The sequence below is a fragment of the Colletotrichum scovillei genome, assembly GCF_011075155.1.
Source record: "Colletotrichum scovillei strain TJNH1 chromosome Unknown Contig00009, whole genome shotgun sequence".
Classification (NCBI taxonomy): Eukaryota; Fungi; Ascomycota; class Sordariomycetes; order Glomerellales; family Glomerellaceae; genus Colletotrichum; species Colletotrichum scovillei.
In genome coordinates, this window is record NW_023336267.1 from 6,090,251 (window position 1) to 6,104,835 (window position 14,585).

Consider the following 14,585-nt stretch of genomic DNA (forward strand, 5'->3'; position numbering starts at 1 on the left):
GTCAAGTGGCTGGAGGACATGAGAGTGTGGTGGTAAGAACAGTAAATGGATATTGTTAATATAGCAATTCCACATGAAGTCTGTCGTCGTATGACTCCCATGCCCATCCACAATCAACAGTCGAGCCTCGCCCTCAGCCTCGGGCATAGTCTGTGGGATAAACACCTTCTCTAACCATTCAATGGCAGTTAAGTCTGTAGTCCAGCCATTATCTGTTGCTGTAAACTCCCACCCATCGTATGGAACCAGATGTAATGGAAACCACTGTTGTTGGACCGTCTTTTGAAAATGATAAGAGGAGAAGTGCCCTACCCAAGGCTGAGATACACTCAATGATAGAGACCCATGCCCTCGACCCAGGTTGTTTCTTGCGAACAGACGTCGTCTCAGCCATGCCCAGCACTAACCCATTAGCTCCCTGACCCTCGAGGATGCCAGTCTCATCCATATTATATCTGTTGGCTGGTTTGATGTCCTTGATCTCAGGGATAGCAAGGAACTTAAACCAGTTCCTAATGACCTCAGTAGATGCCCCATTAACGCGTCTAGAATCGATGGAACGACTTCTCTGAACCTTAATGATAGGGTTCCTTCTCACGAAGGCATAGATCCAGCCTTTTCCTAATGGTTTGGTATCCCCAGCAGCAGCCAGAACTCGCTCTGCGAATTCCTTCACCTGTTGGTGCGTTGGTGCGAGGCCCAGCGAAGCCTGAATGCGAACCCATTGTGCCAGCTTACTCTCCTGGTCAGGAGACAGCCTCTGCCAGTCAGCAAAGCCACTTTCCTAGTCTGACCACCTTGGAGACGTAGTTGGAGGGTTGATCGTGGTATCCCATACTCCAATGAGGCTCTCTTTTGACTCTTGCCGTTTGAGATGTCCTCGAGAGCCTGACGAAGCTGATCTTCGGTATATTGAGGCATTAGATATAGAAGAAGGTATGTGCAAAAAATGAGCCCATTTGGACTCGAATTGAAAATGTTGTGATAAAAGGAGGTTGGGGGTGGGCATTGCGTTGTGGTGGATTTTCGCGTTTTTGTGGGTGCCAGAAACAGGGGGGTGCCGGGAAGTGGGGGGTTTGACTTACTTATATAAGAAATCCTCATCTGTGCTATTAAGGAAGTGATGGTAGGACGAAGTGAGATATACAACTTACCCCTAATGTGAGGATATCTTCTGTTGAAAGGTCTGACATGTCTTCGTGTCTGCTGTTTGGTGTCATGAGTGTCATGCTGGCGTCTAATGTCCACGGCTCGATGAATTCGACAGTGTTCAAGCTGTGGGGGATTCCAGCTGAATATGAGCTCGCGTCAAGGTCATCAGTGACAGCGTTTCGTTGCAGCGTCCGTGGAGCAGCTTCTCCAGACACTCCCATTTCCGAAGCAGGGAAAATTACTGCTGCCTGCCCAAAGTCTTGGGTCGACTCATGCGGCGGGGTCTGAAGTGAACCGAACGGATCGGCAAGTGCTGCGGTGTATGTGAGGTCCTGCAGAATCTCATTAGCCCAGACTCTCGTGACAATGGTACCGTAAAGACGCGTAAGCACACTTGCTGTGACCGTTGGGGGTGAAGAAGAAGCGCTTCTTGACCTCCTCGTCGTTGTTGCTGATGTTGCTGTGGATGATGACGCGACATGGCTCGTTGCTGCGGCGGCTGCTGCGGCACTCTTTCCCTTGGCTCCTAGAATAAATCGACTTGTTGGTTTCTAAACGTCTCTTCTCTATTGGATGGATGATAACGGATGATGCTGTGGCATGTGCTGTGGTATGTGCTGTGGCATGTGTTGGACTGGGCTGGGCTGGGAGTGAGGGTAAAGATAGTGAAGTGAGGGTGTAGGCAGGGTAAGGTGTGTTGGTTTTGAGGTTGCATACGGGACTTTCGCTTTGCCAGTCGGTTTTGTGTTCTCCTCCGCTCGGCCGGGTTGACTGTAAGGGCCATCAAAAGAGACCTCATGTCACCCTCACAGCTCATGGTGTTCATGGTGGCGGCAACTGTAAATAAACTACTCAGAGCACAACCTGCACTCGGTCCGTATAGCGAAGAAGAAAAAAAAGACTAAAAAAGTACGGAATGCAGTCAAGCGCTGAACTTGCAGGAAGCTGCAGAAGTATTTCTTAACCGCATCAAACACATCAGAGACAGACAGGCCTAATGACGGGCCGCAGCGGGCAGGAACAATATGAATATCGGCAGCACGTCATGGAGTAAAGCCCGTCCTTCCGTGACACTATTCAACAACCTGGGTCTCTCGAAATCCTCCTGCACCTTAAACTTTCGCCAAGGCAGTGTCGGTGCTACCGAGGCTGAGGCGTTTGTATCCACACCGCCGGCGAGTCCCACAAGCCTCCAGGGGAAGGGGGAAGGATTCTCGCATCAAATCCTAGTACCAGCATAGCGACCCCGGTGCCGAGATCCCGGGGAAAATGCAACGGGAGGGCTCCGCGTGGGATCAACTGCGGACATTATTCCCCGCGCCGAAGCGCGCAAACGGCCGCACCTCCATGCTCGGTCTAGGCATGCCAATACATATAGGGTTTGAACGTTTGATTGTCAGACCACGAAGGAAGCACGTTTCTTACCTACTGGGGGAAAGCGAGTCAGCCAACGTGTCCAAGATCAGCAGCTCCTTAATAATGCTAGGCCTAGGCGTAACGCTCTCAAACCAGACCCTTTGTGGTCTGCTGGCGATGCAATGTCAAGACACTTTGAGAAAGTTTCTTGGTCAAGCCGTTTACGAATATTCCCGTTCGTTTTTTTTTGTGGTACTATGCTACTCACTAGACAATGATCCTCCCCCACCGGAACTATTTTCCATGTCCCGTCTCTTGACAAGCTGTCAGGTCCCGATGCTACCGGTTCATCCGACTAAACATCGGCTCTGTTCATGAAACATCTTGTCTCTTCCGGAAACGGAGTTTACAGTTGAGCCCCTTCGGCAAAGCATCCTGTGTTCCCCATTGTTCCATGATACGACTTGGTTCGTCCAATGTAGTCTCGAACGTGAGAAGAACAGCAGATATCAACATCTTCACCTGGAGAGTCGCAAATGCTTTGCCCAGGCATAGACGGGCACCATACCCGAACGGGATGAAAGACCGCTCCAGTCTTAACAAGCCTTCAGGCTGGACGTCTAACCACCGCCTTGGGTTGAATTCCAGCGGCTCGGGAAAGACTGACGGGTCCAGGTGCAACGCAATGGTCGAAGCGGATGCAACGGTCTAATTTTTACATGGGTAAATGTTAGAACGGCGTGTAGAATACTGGCTTGGGTTCTACGGCAGCAGGAGTGCAACCGGCAACTTACGTATGGGGGAATGTAAACATCGCCGTATCGGGTGCCCTTGGCCAATATGCGCTCGGCTCGCCCACTAGAAACTGGATTGATCCGATATGACTCTCTTATGCACGCTTCTAGAATAGGGGCTTTGTCGAGCAACTGCCAGACCGGGAGACCGTCATCTTCCCGCGGTAGCGCCTCAATCTCAGCTCGAACCTTGGCCTGCCAGTCAGGGTTCCGGCTCAGGTGGTAGACCACATACGTCAAAGCAACAGTGACGGTAGCCTGAGCCGCGTGGAGGTTATCAATCACCTCGCATGCCACGTAATCATCAGAGATATCACGACCAGCAAGTCGGAGATCTTGAATGAGGCGGATGAGCGACCAATCAGACGATGACTTGGGATCAGAAAGTGAGTAAGCCAGACGCTGCATGGCCCAAACATCGAGGTCTCGCTCCGCCGATAGGAATTTGGACGAGCCAGTGTACATGGAAACGGCCTTTTCCATTATGTTGTGGGCGAAAGGTAGGTTGAACTTGAGGGAGTTCCACATTTCGGTGTTCTTGAGCCTGGCAAGAATGTCGCGATCTGTGTAGTCTCCTTGAACAGCATGAGAGCAGTGCCTTGGTCCGTAAACCAACGCGGTGATGTTGTCCCATGCGTAGTGGTTGATGACGGGGAATACATCGATGATTTGCTCCAGCTTGGAATGTCTCTCAAGTGTCTCTCGGACTCCAAGCGCCTTTTGCCGGAGAGGCTGTTGTATCTCTGACTTGTAGATGGAAGTTGCCTGGTAGAACGCCGAAGACAATCCTCTCTTCGCCTTGTGCTCTTCGTAAGGCTTTTCGGCAAATATTGACCGCTCTCCGTGATAAATGAAGTGGTCAAAATAATCGCTCTTAGGGTTCCTCTTAGAACTGCTGTAAAGGTCTCGCATAGCCGTAACGTCGGAGATTGACACCTCTCCGGGTGCAATAAGCACGAAAGGGCCATACGTCCGATGCCATTTTGCGATTGCCTGAGGCCTTTGACGAATCAATTCGAACATTGCAATATAGTGATGGGAAATTCGGCATGGCCAGGGGCCTGGAATATGCCGGTATTTTGCCACTCGCCATAGTACGAAAGCGAGACCGGGAATCGTCAAGACTAAGGCAAATAGGCCGATATACCGAGAAAAGATCTGAAAAATGATAAGATTGGGCATGGTGCTCGTATCAAAAAGGTTAGAAGGGTAGGAATTGTTGTCTCTGTAGGATGCTCATCCATAGGTTTTCGTTTGAACAGGAACGTGGCTGACGAATACTTGTAGGCGCCATCTATCCCTCCTCCAGAGGATTCGACTAGCCATGACGATCGTCTTTGTTGATCACAGCCTCTATGATGCCGTTTACAACAGATAGTGTGACAGTACAGGCATGTTGTATGGGCCCCAAACGTCCGCTGACTTTGCATTGCGAGCGGAGACTCGCATAAGCGACTCCTGATGTTGGTGATAATTCGTCAGACGAAGGAACTTGTGGCTATGACGGTTGTTTTCATGAGGTTACGTCGGAAATTTTCCGCGTCACTGCAAGAAACATTAAAAAAAAAAAAAAAAAAAAACATAGCTGGGACCGATGCATCATTGCGCTGTAAAGGCTACCTTAAGTATGGACTTTCTGATTTCCTACTTAACGCATGAAGGGTGTATCAGCTAGATATTTAGGTATTTCTTATCCTAGTACCTTACAAATATCTGTTAGACACAGCAACGTTAAAGACTGCGATTGAGGAAGATTTGTCCTTAGACAATCTTCACGATGTATCAGGTGTAGAAGATGGTTGCTGCGATAAGTCTTACTCTATGAGGGATCACATTTCCACAGCATCAAAAAGGTTTAGACTCATGATTGACACCCATCTTGCTGCCTCAAGACCACTTCTCAGGCAACAGTATTCTCATACTCAAGATACCGTATCTGGCATGTGGGCATGAAGACGAAATTTTATCTCGTGTACGGCATTATGTTATAGAAACGAGGTCTACTATGTACTAATTACCCTTTTGCTCCACATATGACCTTGCTGCTGTCTCGTATGTGACGAATTCCACCTGCGACCCCCAGCTTTTCAACCAGAGTAGCACATCCTCGATAGCTCCTGCTATATGTGCCATGCCTGAGGTATCAGGATGGAGGACCAAGGGGAAGACGAAGTCACCGGGACCACGTCCGTCAGCACCATGGCTCCACAACCAGGTAAAGCGATCTTTCCACATCTTCTCGATCGTCTGGACCGACACAAACCCGTGAGAGTTCTCGACGTTGGGCCAAAACTGGAGGGGGGTCATGTCTTCCATGTACCAGTTGGCAGGGATTTCAACAATGCCGGTAGATTCCGGCTGGACAGAGGGCTGCATCCATGTATGTGCTGGCTTAGAATAGTCGACTGGGGTGAGAGAAAAGCCTCGGTCAAGAGGGTACAGCTGTGAGTCGTGGCCGCTGAGTGAGGTGTCATAAAGGAACCCCCTTTTCTCCAATAGAGAAATCGTCTCATGGCGGATTCGGTACAAAGGAGCTCGGAATCCGACAGGGCGCTTCCCAGTCAAAGACTCGGCAAGGGCAATACACTTGTCCAGGACATCTTCCTCTTGCTTCGTGTCAAGTTTGGTACAGTCTTCGTGGCAATAACCATGAAGTGCAATCTCCGCGCCTGATTCTACGATAGATTTCGTCTCCGCTGGGAACGTTTCCATAGAGTGACCTGGTATAAACCATGTCACCTTGTCGGAGACGCCGACACGGTCAAAGAGACCCAGAAGGCGGCCTACGCCGACTCGGCCTGCGAATATACCCGATGAGAAGTCGGCGAGGCAATTGTTGGGATGTTGCCCTGTGCCCATCCAGCCCGATACCGCATCAAAGTCGACTGACACAAGTACTTGAACACGACGACGGGCATCAGGAATTGGTCGAGGGATCCTGGCGAGAGCCGTAGTCAGCTGCAGCTGCCCAACGAGATCCTGGAACGCAACAGCTGTCTTCGGGCTTTCGTCGACAGGTGTCATCCGAACGCGGACGCCCCCGATTTCAACGACTTGATGGGCAGTTAGTTACAGGTATCGCGATGAAGGCGGGTCGATCTGAGTTCCATACCGTGTTCCATTTTCAGATTGCTCGACCGAGAATTTGTCCGGAGATCTCTTGACAGAGTATGGTTGAGATTGACTGCGGCCTTTGCGATGATCAAATGCGTGATGGCCAGTTGGGGTTGGGATTGGACTTCGCAGTCTGCACGATGGTGTGTACCTCTCCTCCTGTCTGCTCTCGAGAGCTCTGACCCAGTTATAGTAATTCTTATTGATAAGATAATGCACGATAAGCACCATGAATATGCGGTGTCGTTGCTGTCTCTACATGATCATTGGACCCCTCTTTTAGATCTGATTAGACTTAAGTCAGGCCCTCCCAAAAACCCAACTAGTGGAGTTCTGCAGGCCTCATTGATGCCAGCGACACCCCGCATACTGTCAGCATCATGACCGTGTTTCGTCCTGCACTGTCTCAGGAGTCTAGAACATGAAGAGGATGAATGGAAGTAGATAAAGTTTATGCAGGTTTTATTCAGTGACTGTCGTTGGGTATCTTGGTCATTATGACGTCGCTTATGCGCTCGCTGCGACCCAGCATGGATGACTATGACCTTGCATATGGGGGGAGGTCAATGCGTGTTCTGAGGCAACATCCTCTCTACTGAGTCCATCGTGGAATCTGAATGTAGGGTTGAACGCTTTCTCATATCATCAACCGACATCGCGAAAAATACTGGACTCAGGAGATATGAGGATCTACGATTGAGTTATACGTATCTTAGTGTAAGAAAAGTAATTCTTGTTCAAAGAGTAGACAACCACGATGGCTTCAACATTTTCAGTTGAGAAGGCTAGGGCCCAGTTCCCAGCTTTGGCAAAAAACCAGATCTTTGGCGACAACGCTGGTGGAAGTCAAGTGCTTGGCACAGTCGCAAAGAGGTGAGGAACAGCCGGTCAAACATGATTCTCCAGGGACGCAGGCACGGTAGGCAACACTGAAGCTAGCTCATTCACTGACATCAAAGAGCAGCATCTCGGAATACCTCGTGAACAACAACGTGCAACTGGGGGCAAGCTACAAAACCTCCAAGATCTCAACAGAGACTTTCGACAAGGCGTATAAAGTTGCCGCCGATTACGTTAATGCCGATGTCGGTGAAATTGGTAAGGGTCGCCCACCACCTCATGCCCAGACTCAAAGGAAAGGGCCCAACACCCATGGCCACATGTACTTACACTCCGTATCAGTAATTGCACCATCAACAACTCAAGCTTTCCGTAACCTTGCAGCAGCTCTCAAGCTGAAGGCTGGTGATGAAGTTATTCTTTCGGAAGTTGACCATGAGTCCAACATTGACCCTTGGCTCCACTATGCAACTCTCGCGGGCGCAACGGTGAAGTGGTGGGCACCTTCTGATCACTCAAACCCCAAACTCGATGTGGCGACGCTTCGGAATCTCTTGACACCGAAGACTCGTTTTGTAGCTTGTACACACGCCAGTAACATCCTGGGAAGCATTCATGATATCAAGGCATTTGCAGATGTTGTGCACGAAGTCCCGGGGGCCCTACTCTGTGTCGACGGTGTTGCTTATGCGCCGCACCGTGCGATTGATGTAAAAGAGATTGGGGCTGATTTCTATGCCTTTTCTTGGTACAAGGTAAGCGATTCCACAAGGAGACCACCTGTGCGGGACAAACTGACCGTGTACAACTCAAAGGTGTACGGTCCGCACATATCTTTGCTGTACGGATCCTTCAAGGCCCAGGAACAGCTACAGTCACTCGGACACTACTTCAATCCGTCTGGAACTTTGATGGACAAGCTTGAGCTAGCTGCGGCTAGCTACGAGCTCACACAAGCGGTCATACCGCTGGTGGCATATTTCGGAGATAACCCGAAGCAGACCTGGGCTGAGATTGCTCAGCACGAAGAAGTCTTACAAAAGCATCTTCTCGAGTTTCTGAAGTCACGGCCTGATGTCTCCATTCGAGGCGACGTTTCCCCTGCAGCTTCAACCCGGGTTCCCACGGTGAGTTTTACCGTAAAGGGGAAATCATCTCAAAGCGTCGTAGAGGGAGTTGAGGCCCAATCCATCGCTGGGATTCGGTGGGGTCATTTCTTCTCAAAGCGGCTGGCCGAGAAAATCCTCGGTCTCGGCGAAGATGGCGTTGTCCGAGTAAGCTTGGTGCACTACAACACCGGTGAGTTACGCTCTTCAACCTTTTTGGATAATCCAGGGAGCTAACGCGTCTTCTCGTATTTAGTGGAGGAGGTTGAGGTGATTATCGAGGCTCTGAAGAAGGTTCTCGGAACTTCATGAGAGATCAAATGTAGAAATGACTAAGTACGTGGGTAGAGAAAACTAGCATGCGAAACGTTACTTTGTTGAAGTGATTGAAGTTGCTGTGATTTGAGTTTTAGGAATTGGTTGGTTTGAGTCTTCTAGTAATTACCTTGTCTGAGCCCAGCCATCCATGCTGGAAGATAAGCATAATCTAAGGTAAATGTATCCAAACCTTGGCAAAGTAGGTACTAGGAACTTTGATCATCTCACCCGGCAAACCTACTTCATCTTGATCCCGGACTAGATCAACTTGATCTCAGTAGACATGAATTACAACGTAGGTGCATGAACTCAATAATGAGGATCATGTGGTGTAAAGTCCCATTACGGTTTACGGATCAATCTTCCAAATCCTTTGGCATCCGATTCCTGGACGCCGAAATCCGCTAGAAGACGATCGAGCGAAAGAAAGAAAGAACGAGACAAAGAGGTGATTTTATGCGTATTACCTCGAGGCTTGAAATTCCGTAGAATTTGATGGAAGCGCTTCTTGCTACCTGGTCAGCATTTCTGACTTCCATGTCCGTATCCTGCATCAACCCACGTTGAATGTATGAGACCAAACATGAGATTGGCATTCTAGACTCGACAACAGATGGGTCCGACTTCCTGTTCTGATCCGGGGCGGGGGCTTGCTGACCGATGGTATCCCCAACATGACAATCGAAGCGCCGGGAACGATGTTGCTTGGAGGGGCCCCTTGGATTGGACCGCTTGAAATTGGACCGGGACTTGGAACCTTGTTGTGAACACAGACTAAGCATGAAGACCGCTGTGTCACTGCCACGTTGCCGCCCCAGGTGAAAGCCCACGTTATGCAATGTCATAGCTGCATAGTCAATAGCTTTCTTTCCCCTTGCTAATTCTTCGTCGGAAGCTCGGATGAAAGACCCGTATCTAGAACACAGGACTTTTTCCTCCAGATTAAGCTGATTGATACATATACCTTCAAGTGCCAGTGGGACCAATTACACATGCAGGGTATGAGCATTTCAACTGATCAATCTGATTAACAGCCTCCAACATCATTAGTCATATTGTGCTGTAATTTGTCGTGTTAACTCCATTTTCAGTTCTCCAAAGTTTACTACCAGCCAAAATGTACGTGCTCCCTAATTGCAGCGCATTCCCTTTGCTCTCCATAATAGCTGGCTTACTTACAGCTATTGCAAAAATAGGCTTCCCGACCCACACACCAAGTACACAGGATTCCAGCAAATCCACAATCCAAACCGGAAATGGCCCAACCGGGTTTTGACGAAGCCTCCAGTCTGGCTTTCAACTGATTTGCGTGATGGCAACCAATCTCTCATCAACCCCTTGGTGAGTTTAACGCATGTACTTGAATTTCAAACCTATGGGAGGCTAATTTCCTTCATAGACCATTGAGCAAAAGTGGGAATATTTCCAGATGCTCGTCGAAATTGGCTACACCGAAATCGAAGTCTGCTTTCCGGCCGCATCCCAAGTCGAGTTCGATTTTACGAGACGTCTGATTGAGACGCCCAACATTGTTCCTGACACTGTACGTCTGCGGGGTCTTTCTCCCACGCGAGAAGACTTCTTGGCTCGCACCGTCGCCGCTCTTCGTGGTGCCAAAAGAGCGTCCGTTTGCACTTATATCTGCGTCAGTGACAAGCAGCTCAAGTATCAGGGCTTCACACGAGAGAGGGCACTTGAGCAGGCTGTTAGATCTGTTCGGTACCTGCGGTCTATTACCAAAGACGACCCGGAATCGGCGGCTGTAACGGACTGGACCATGGCGTTTGGCCTCGAGTCCTACAACGAAGCCGACCATGACTACGCTGTGCAGATCACTGAGGCTGTCAGAGAGGCCTGGGAGCCCACCGTGGAGGACCCTTTGGTGGTGGTTTTGGCGACTAGCACCGAGGTTGCTACTCCCAACGTGTTTGCAGACCAAGTCGAGACCTTCCGAGCGTCTCTGTCTGACCCCGAAAAGATATCTATCTCAATTCACACCCACAACGACCGTGGATGTGGTGTTGCTGCAGCTGAGTTGGGCATGCTTGCAGGTGCTGACATGGTCGAGGGATGTCTGTTCGGCAACGGAGAGCGCGCTGGCAATGTTGATCTCGTCACACTGGCCCTTAACTTGTACTCGCGCGGCATCCACCCCGGTCTCGACTTTTCAAAGCTGTACGACATCAAGAGAAAGTATGAGAAGCTCACTGGTTTAATCGTGTCTCAACGTATGCCTTATACTGGCGAGTTTGCGCTTCAGGCATTCAGTGGCAGCCATCAGAATATCATTCGAAAGGGCATTGCGCAACGAGTCGAGGCGGCCGAGAAGGGAATTAGGCCGATTTGGGACATTCCATACCTCCCTCTCGATCCTGAAGACTTGGGCATTCCTTTGGACACAATCATTCGGGTAAACTCACAAAGTGGCAAGGCTGCTGCAACTTGGATCCTCAACAGACGTTGGGGCCTTGACATACCCGTCGAGCTTCAGATCAACTTTGGAGGCCGAGTCCAGATGATGTGCGAGGCCCTTGCACGAGAGATCTCACACCAGGAGGTTATCAACCTCTTCATTGCCAGCTACTCACTTACGCCAAGCGAGAAGCACGATAGTGCCTCCAACATCGGCAACATCTCCGTCACTAGCGATGGCACACTGCAAACTGTTGTCGGAATGATCAATCCTGCCGACAGCTTCGCCATTCGTATCGATGGAACTGGGCCCGACATTGCCTCCGCCGTTGTCAGGGGCTTGCACTTCATGAAGGACGTTAATGCCGCGGCCAAAATTCATCATACCCAGCGGCTGTCTGGGCGGTTCGATGGGAAGTACTGCGTGCTGGCTACCTGCGTGGAGGGGGACAAGACCACATGGGGCTACTTTATCGATGAAAACGAGGGGATTGCCCAGGCAATGGCGTTTGTTTCGGCGTCATTGGTAAGTTGTTATCTGCTTCTTCTTTGCCTTTTCCTTTCATTAACATCAATTACAGCACATGTACCGTCGCAAACTGTCGACCTTGCCGCTCAAGAAGCAAAACACCATGGCCAAAATGGCGGCCTCAAGTGCAACCCAGACAGCGGCAACAGCTTAGGGGCTGTGAAAGGTTTGATGATGAGGAAGTCGCACTCCTGCGTGTATGTCCTGGTGAAGGAAGTGCTTGCCTGTATATAGAGACGAATGCCATAAACTCACGACCAGAAAAATGAGCTAGTCATCTTGGAAGCGTGTGCGTTTGAAAATTTTAGCAACGGTTAGGGATGGAACAGGGAATTAAGTTACTAAGTTAATCGAAAACTCTCGCGTATGATCACCTTGAAGGACTCATAGTCGTCAATCCATGAAACATGTTATAAATGCCGACAATGTTCGATATTGGGCGGCAATAGACCTCGTCGGACAACTCTGGCAGACATTTGAGGGAAATAGTACGAATTTGACATGGAGATGAAATTAGATTGAGCCAGTTCGACAAATAAAATGAAATCTCATGAACAAATAAGCAAACCACTAAACCCAGGCGTGCATAATTATCAACAAACTGCATGAACCAACAGACGTAAGATGCTCATTGTATACTGTGACCGTCCACAATGATTTACGAGTTAATCTTTATCCTTCTCAACGATAGTTTCCGTGGTTGTTTCGGTGTTTTCTCTGTCTTCAGGCTCGGTCACTCCAGTACCGGCCGATGTGACTGGCGAAGGCTCACAGATTTCTGCGTCTTTTGGCTTTTTTTCCAAGATCCTCGTCCACTTGACCAAAAGTGATGCAACTGTCATGGCAATACCAGCCGCCAAGGCCATGTAGAACACTTGAACAATCGAAAGGTTGTAAAGTTCGAGAACTTTTGGGAGCAATGATGGATCAACGATGTGGCGAAGCTCGGTTGCGCCACTTCGGATGATCTTGTCTACATCGACTCCTTGAACTGGACGAAGGTTGCCTTGAAGCTTGTTGAGGAAGACCGCCTGCGCAATGGCAAGACTGATAGCACTGCCCACCATGCTGCTGAAGAGCATCATTGAGATGGCAGTCGGTGACAGCTTGGTCTCGACAGCGTTGTGGGCCACAACAATGGGCTGCTGAGACGCCAAAGCAGCGAAACCGGCCAGTGCCGAGATCCCCATGATACGAGAATCAGTACTGGCCATGGTAATGGTGCTGAAAAGACCAGATACAATGGCCGTAAGAGTACCACCGAGAAGCATAACCGGGTTCGCGCGACCGATGGTGTTCGCCAGAAGGCCTCCTGCCATCACACCGACAGCGGAGCAAGCGTTCAGGGGTAGAAGCAGGATACCAGAGCGCGCGGCTGAATAGCCCTTGATAACTTGGTTCCAGAGCGGGATCTGTGATGTGTCAGGAGTCGGCTCATAGCAGGTGTGAGGGACACCACCTCGATGAAGATTGTACTTACGTAGTAGTCAAACAAAGCCATAGCCATACCAGCCGCGACAGCAAAAGCTGCGGCGAAAGAGATGCTGCGGTTCTCGAACAGTGCCAGGGGAATGACAGCGGCCTCGCCCTTTCGGTGCTCCCAGAATACGAGCGCTACGAGGAGAGCGAATCCCACTGTCAACATGCTGACGGACTGTGCGCTGTTCCATGCGAACGTGTTGCCTCCAGACTGAACGACGAACAAGATGAGAGCGATGGCCGGAGTCAAGATGAGAATGCCGATGCCGTCAATCATCTTCAGCTCTTGGAAGATCGTCTTCCAAGGCTTTCGGTGGGTCCTGAGCAAGAAGAAAACGACCGCACCAGCCACTGTTCCCATGGGTACATTTATCAGGAAGCACCATCTCCATGATGCATTATCTGTCAAGGCGCCACCAATGAGAGGGCCGGTAATCTGGCCGACCAACTCCATAGCACCCAAGATTCCGATCATGAGTGGGAGACGGGCAGGTGGCAGAATTTCGGTTACGAGTCTGGCATCAGCACAGGCTAGTCAGCGAAGGATATTCCGAGCATTATGTTGAAGGACACCTTGACATACACTAGTGAGGTTGATACAACTCCAGAACAGCCTAGGCCAGAGAACGCCCTACCAACGATGCACATTGTAGATGTATTCGCTAGTCCGGCAAGCAGACAACCGAGCTCGAACAGGAAGATTCCTGCAATGTAGACATGTTTGTGTGGGACTACCCGGTTAAGGGCGCCAAAGACAAGTTGTGACGCTGCTGCTGCCAAAAAGCTGAGTCGTCTCTGTCAGTTCGTGGTCGAGACTGAGTTGGGTGCATAAAATTCGCATTCAAACACATACTAGGCAGATCCAAGCCAACCAACATCACCAAGACTTCCAAGGTCGGTCGTGATTTCAGGAGTTGCTACACCCACAATTGTGCCGTCCTGTAGTTCGTCATACGTTAGCGAGTTGTCACTTGAGTACTCACAAGAAGAGTAGTATGCAATGCCATCTACACCCATTCCGTAGGTTCAGCTACAAGAAAACTCCATGTACTCACCATGCCAATCAGTCCGACAGTGAGGGACAAGGCAATGCACACTGCCAGTGCTGAGAGAGGTATCCCGAAACATGTTCGCTCTGGTGTCTCCAGTGAATCACTATCTTTGGCGCTCGTCATCGTACCGATTGCTGTGAACGAGTGTTTTGGTATGGTAAAAGAGTGATATCAGTTTAGGCAGCCACTTTGAAGGGACTGAACTGGAGTAGGTTGATGGCAGTGCGTTGAGACAGATGCAACATAGAAGTGAAAATTTGGCACCGGTTCCGTGGCAATGGATGTCTTGTCTTACAACTCCAGATATGACGGTGGGACGGGGTCAAACTTAGAGTGATTCAAGGATACATAAGAGGCCCAGATGACACCCTGACAAATGGCATGTCGTGCTCGCTCCCGTGTTCTCGAAGCACCAGCCGGATCCCGACCAAAC

The 14,585-nt window shown here is 49.9% G+C and overlaps 4 protein-coding genes across 4 annotated transcripts; 1 reads left to right on the forward strand and 3 right to left on the reverse strand.

The window, feature by feature from the left end:
* Positions 1-2,880: 2,880 nt before the first annotated feature.
* HER10_EVM0003917 (uncharacterized protein) lies at positions 2,881-4,484 on the reverse strand (the record flags this gene model as incomplete). Its single annotated transcript, XM_035473578.1, has 3 exons — positions 2,881-3,030; positions 3,070-3,216; positions 3,303-4,484. The coding sequence occupies 3 exons, from the start codon at positions 4,482-4,484 to the stop codon at positions 2,881-2,883; spliced, it is 1,479 nt and encodes a 492-aa protein (XP_035329152.1).
* Positions 4,485-5,312: 828 nt separating this feature from the next.
* Positions 5,313-6,548, reverse strand: HER10_EVM0004879 (uncharacterized protein; the record flags this gene model as incomplete). Its single annotated transcript, XM_035474508.1, has 2 exons — positions 6,415-6,548; positions 5,313-6,355 (listed from the first exon to the last, which is right to left on the reverse strand). The coding sequence occupies exons 1-2, from the start codon at positions 6,422-6,424 to the stop codon at positions 5,313-5,315; spliced, it is 1,053 nt and encodes a 350-aa protein (XP_035329272.1). The 5' UTR covers positions 6,425-6,548.
* A 625-nt stretch (positions 6,549-7,173) lies between these two features.
* On the forward strand, positions 7,174-11,775 carry HER10_EVM0004765 (uncharacterized protein; the record flags this gene model as incomplete). The annotated part of the gene is made up of 7 exons (XM_035474398.1): positions 7,174-7,289; positions 7,381-7,514; positions 7,599-8,011; positions 8,072-8,555; positions 9,969-10,021; positions 10,080-11,618; positions 11,674-11,775. 7 exons carry the CDS (start codon positions 7,174-7,176, stop codon positions 11,773-11,775), a joined length of 2,841 nt encoding a protein of 946 aa, XP_035329257.1.
* Positions 11,776-12,286: 511 nt separating this feature from the next.
* Positions 12,287-13,575, reverse strand: HER10_EVM0008017 (MFS transporter; the record flags this gene model as incomplete). The annotated part of the gene is made up of 2 exons (XM_035477554.1): positions 12,287-13,033; positions 13,102-13,575. The coding sequence occupies 2 exons, from the start codon at positions 13,573-13,575 to the stop codon at positions 12,287-12,289; spliced, it is 1,221 nt and encodes a 406-aa protein (XP_035329682.1).
* Between the last annotated feature and the right edge of the window lie 1,010 nt (positions 13,576-14,585).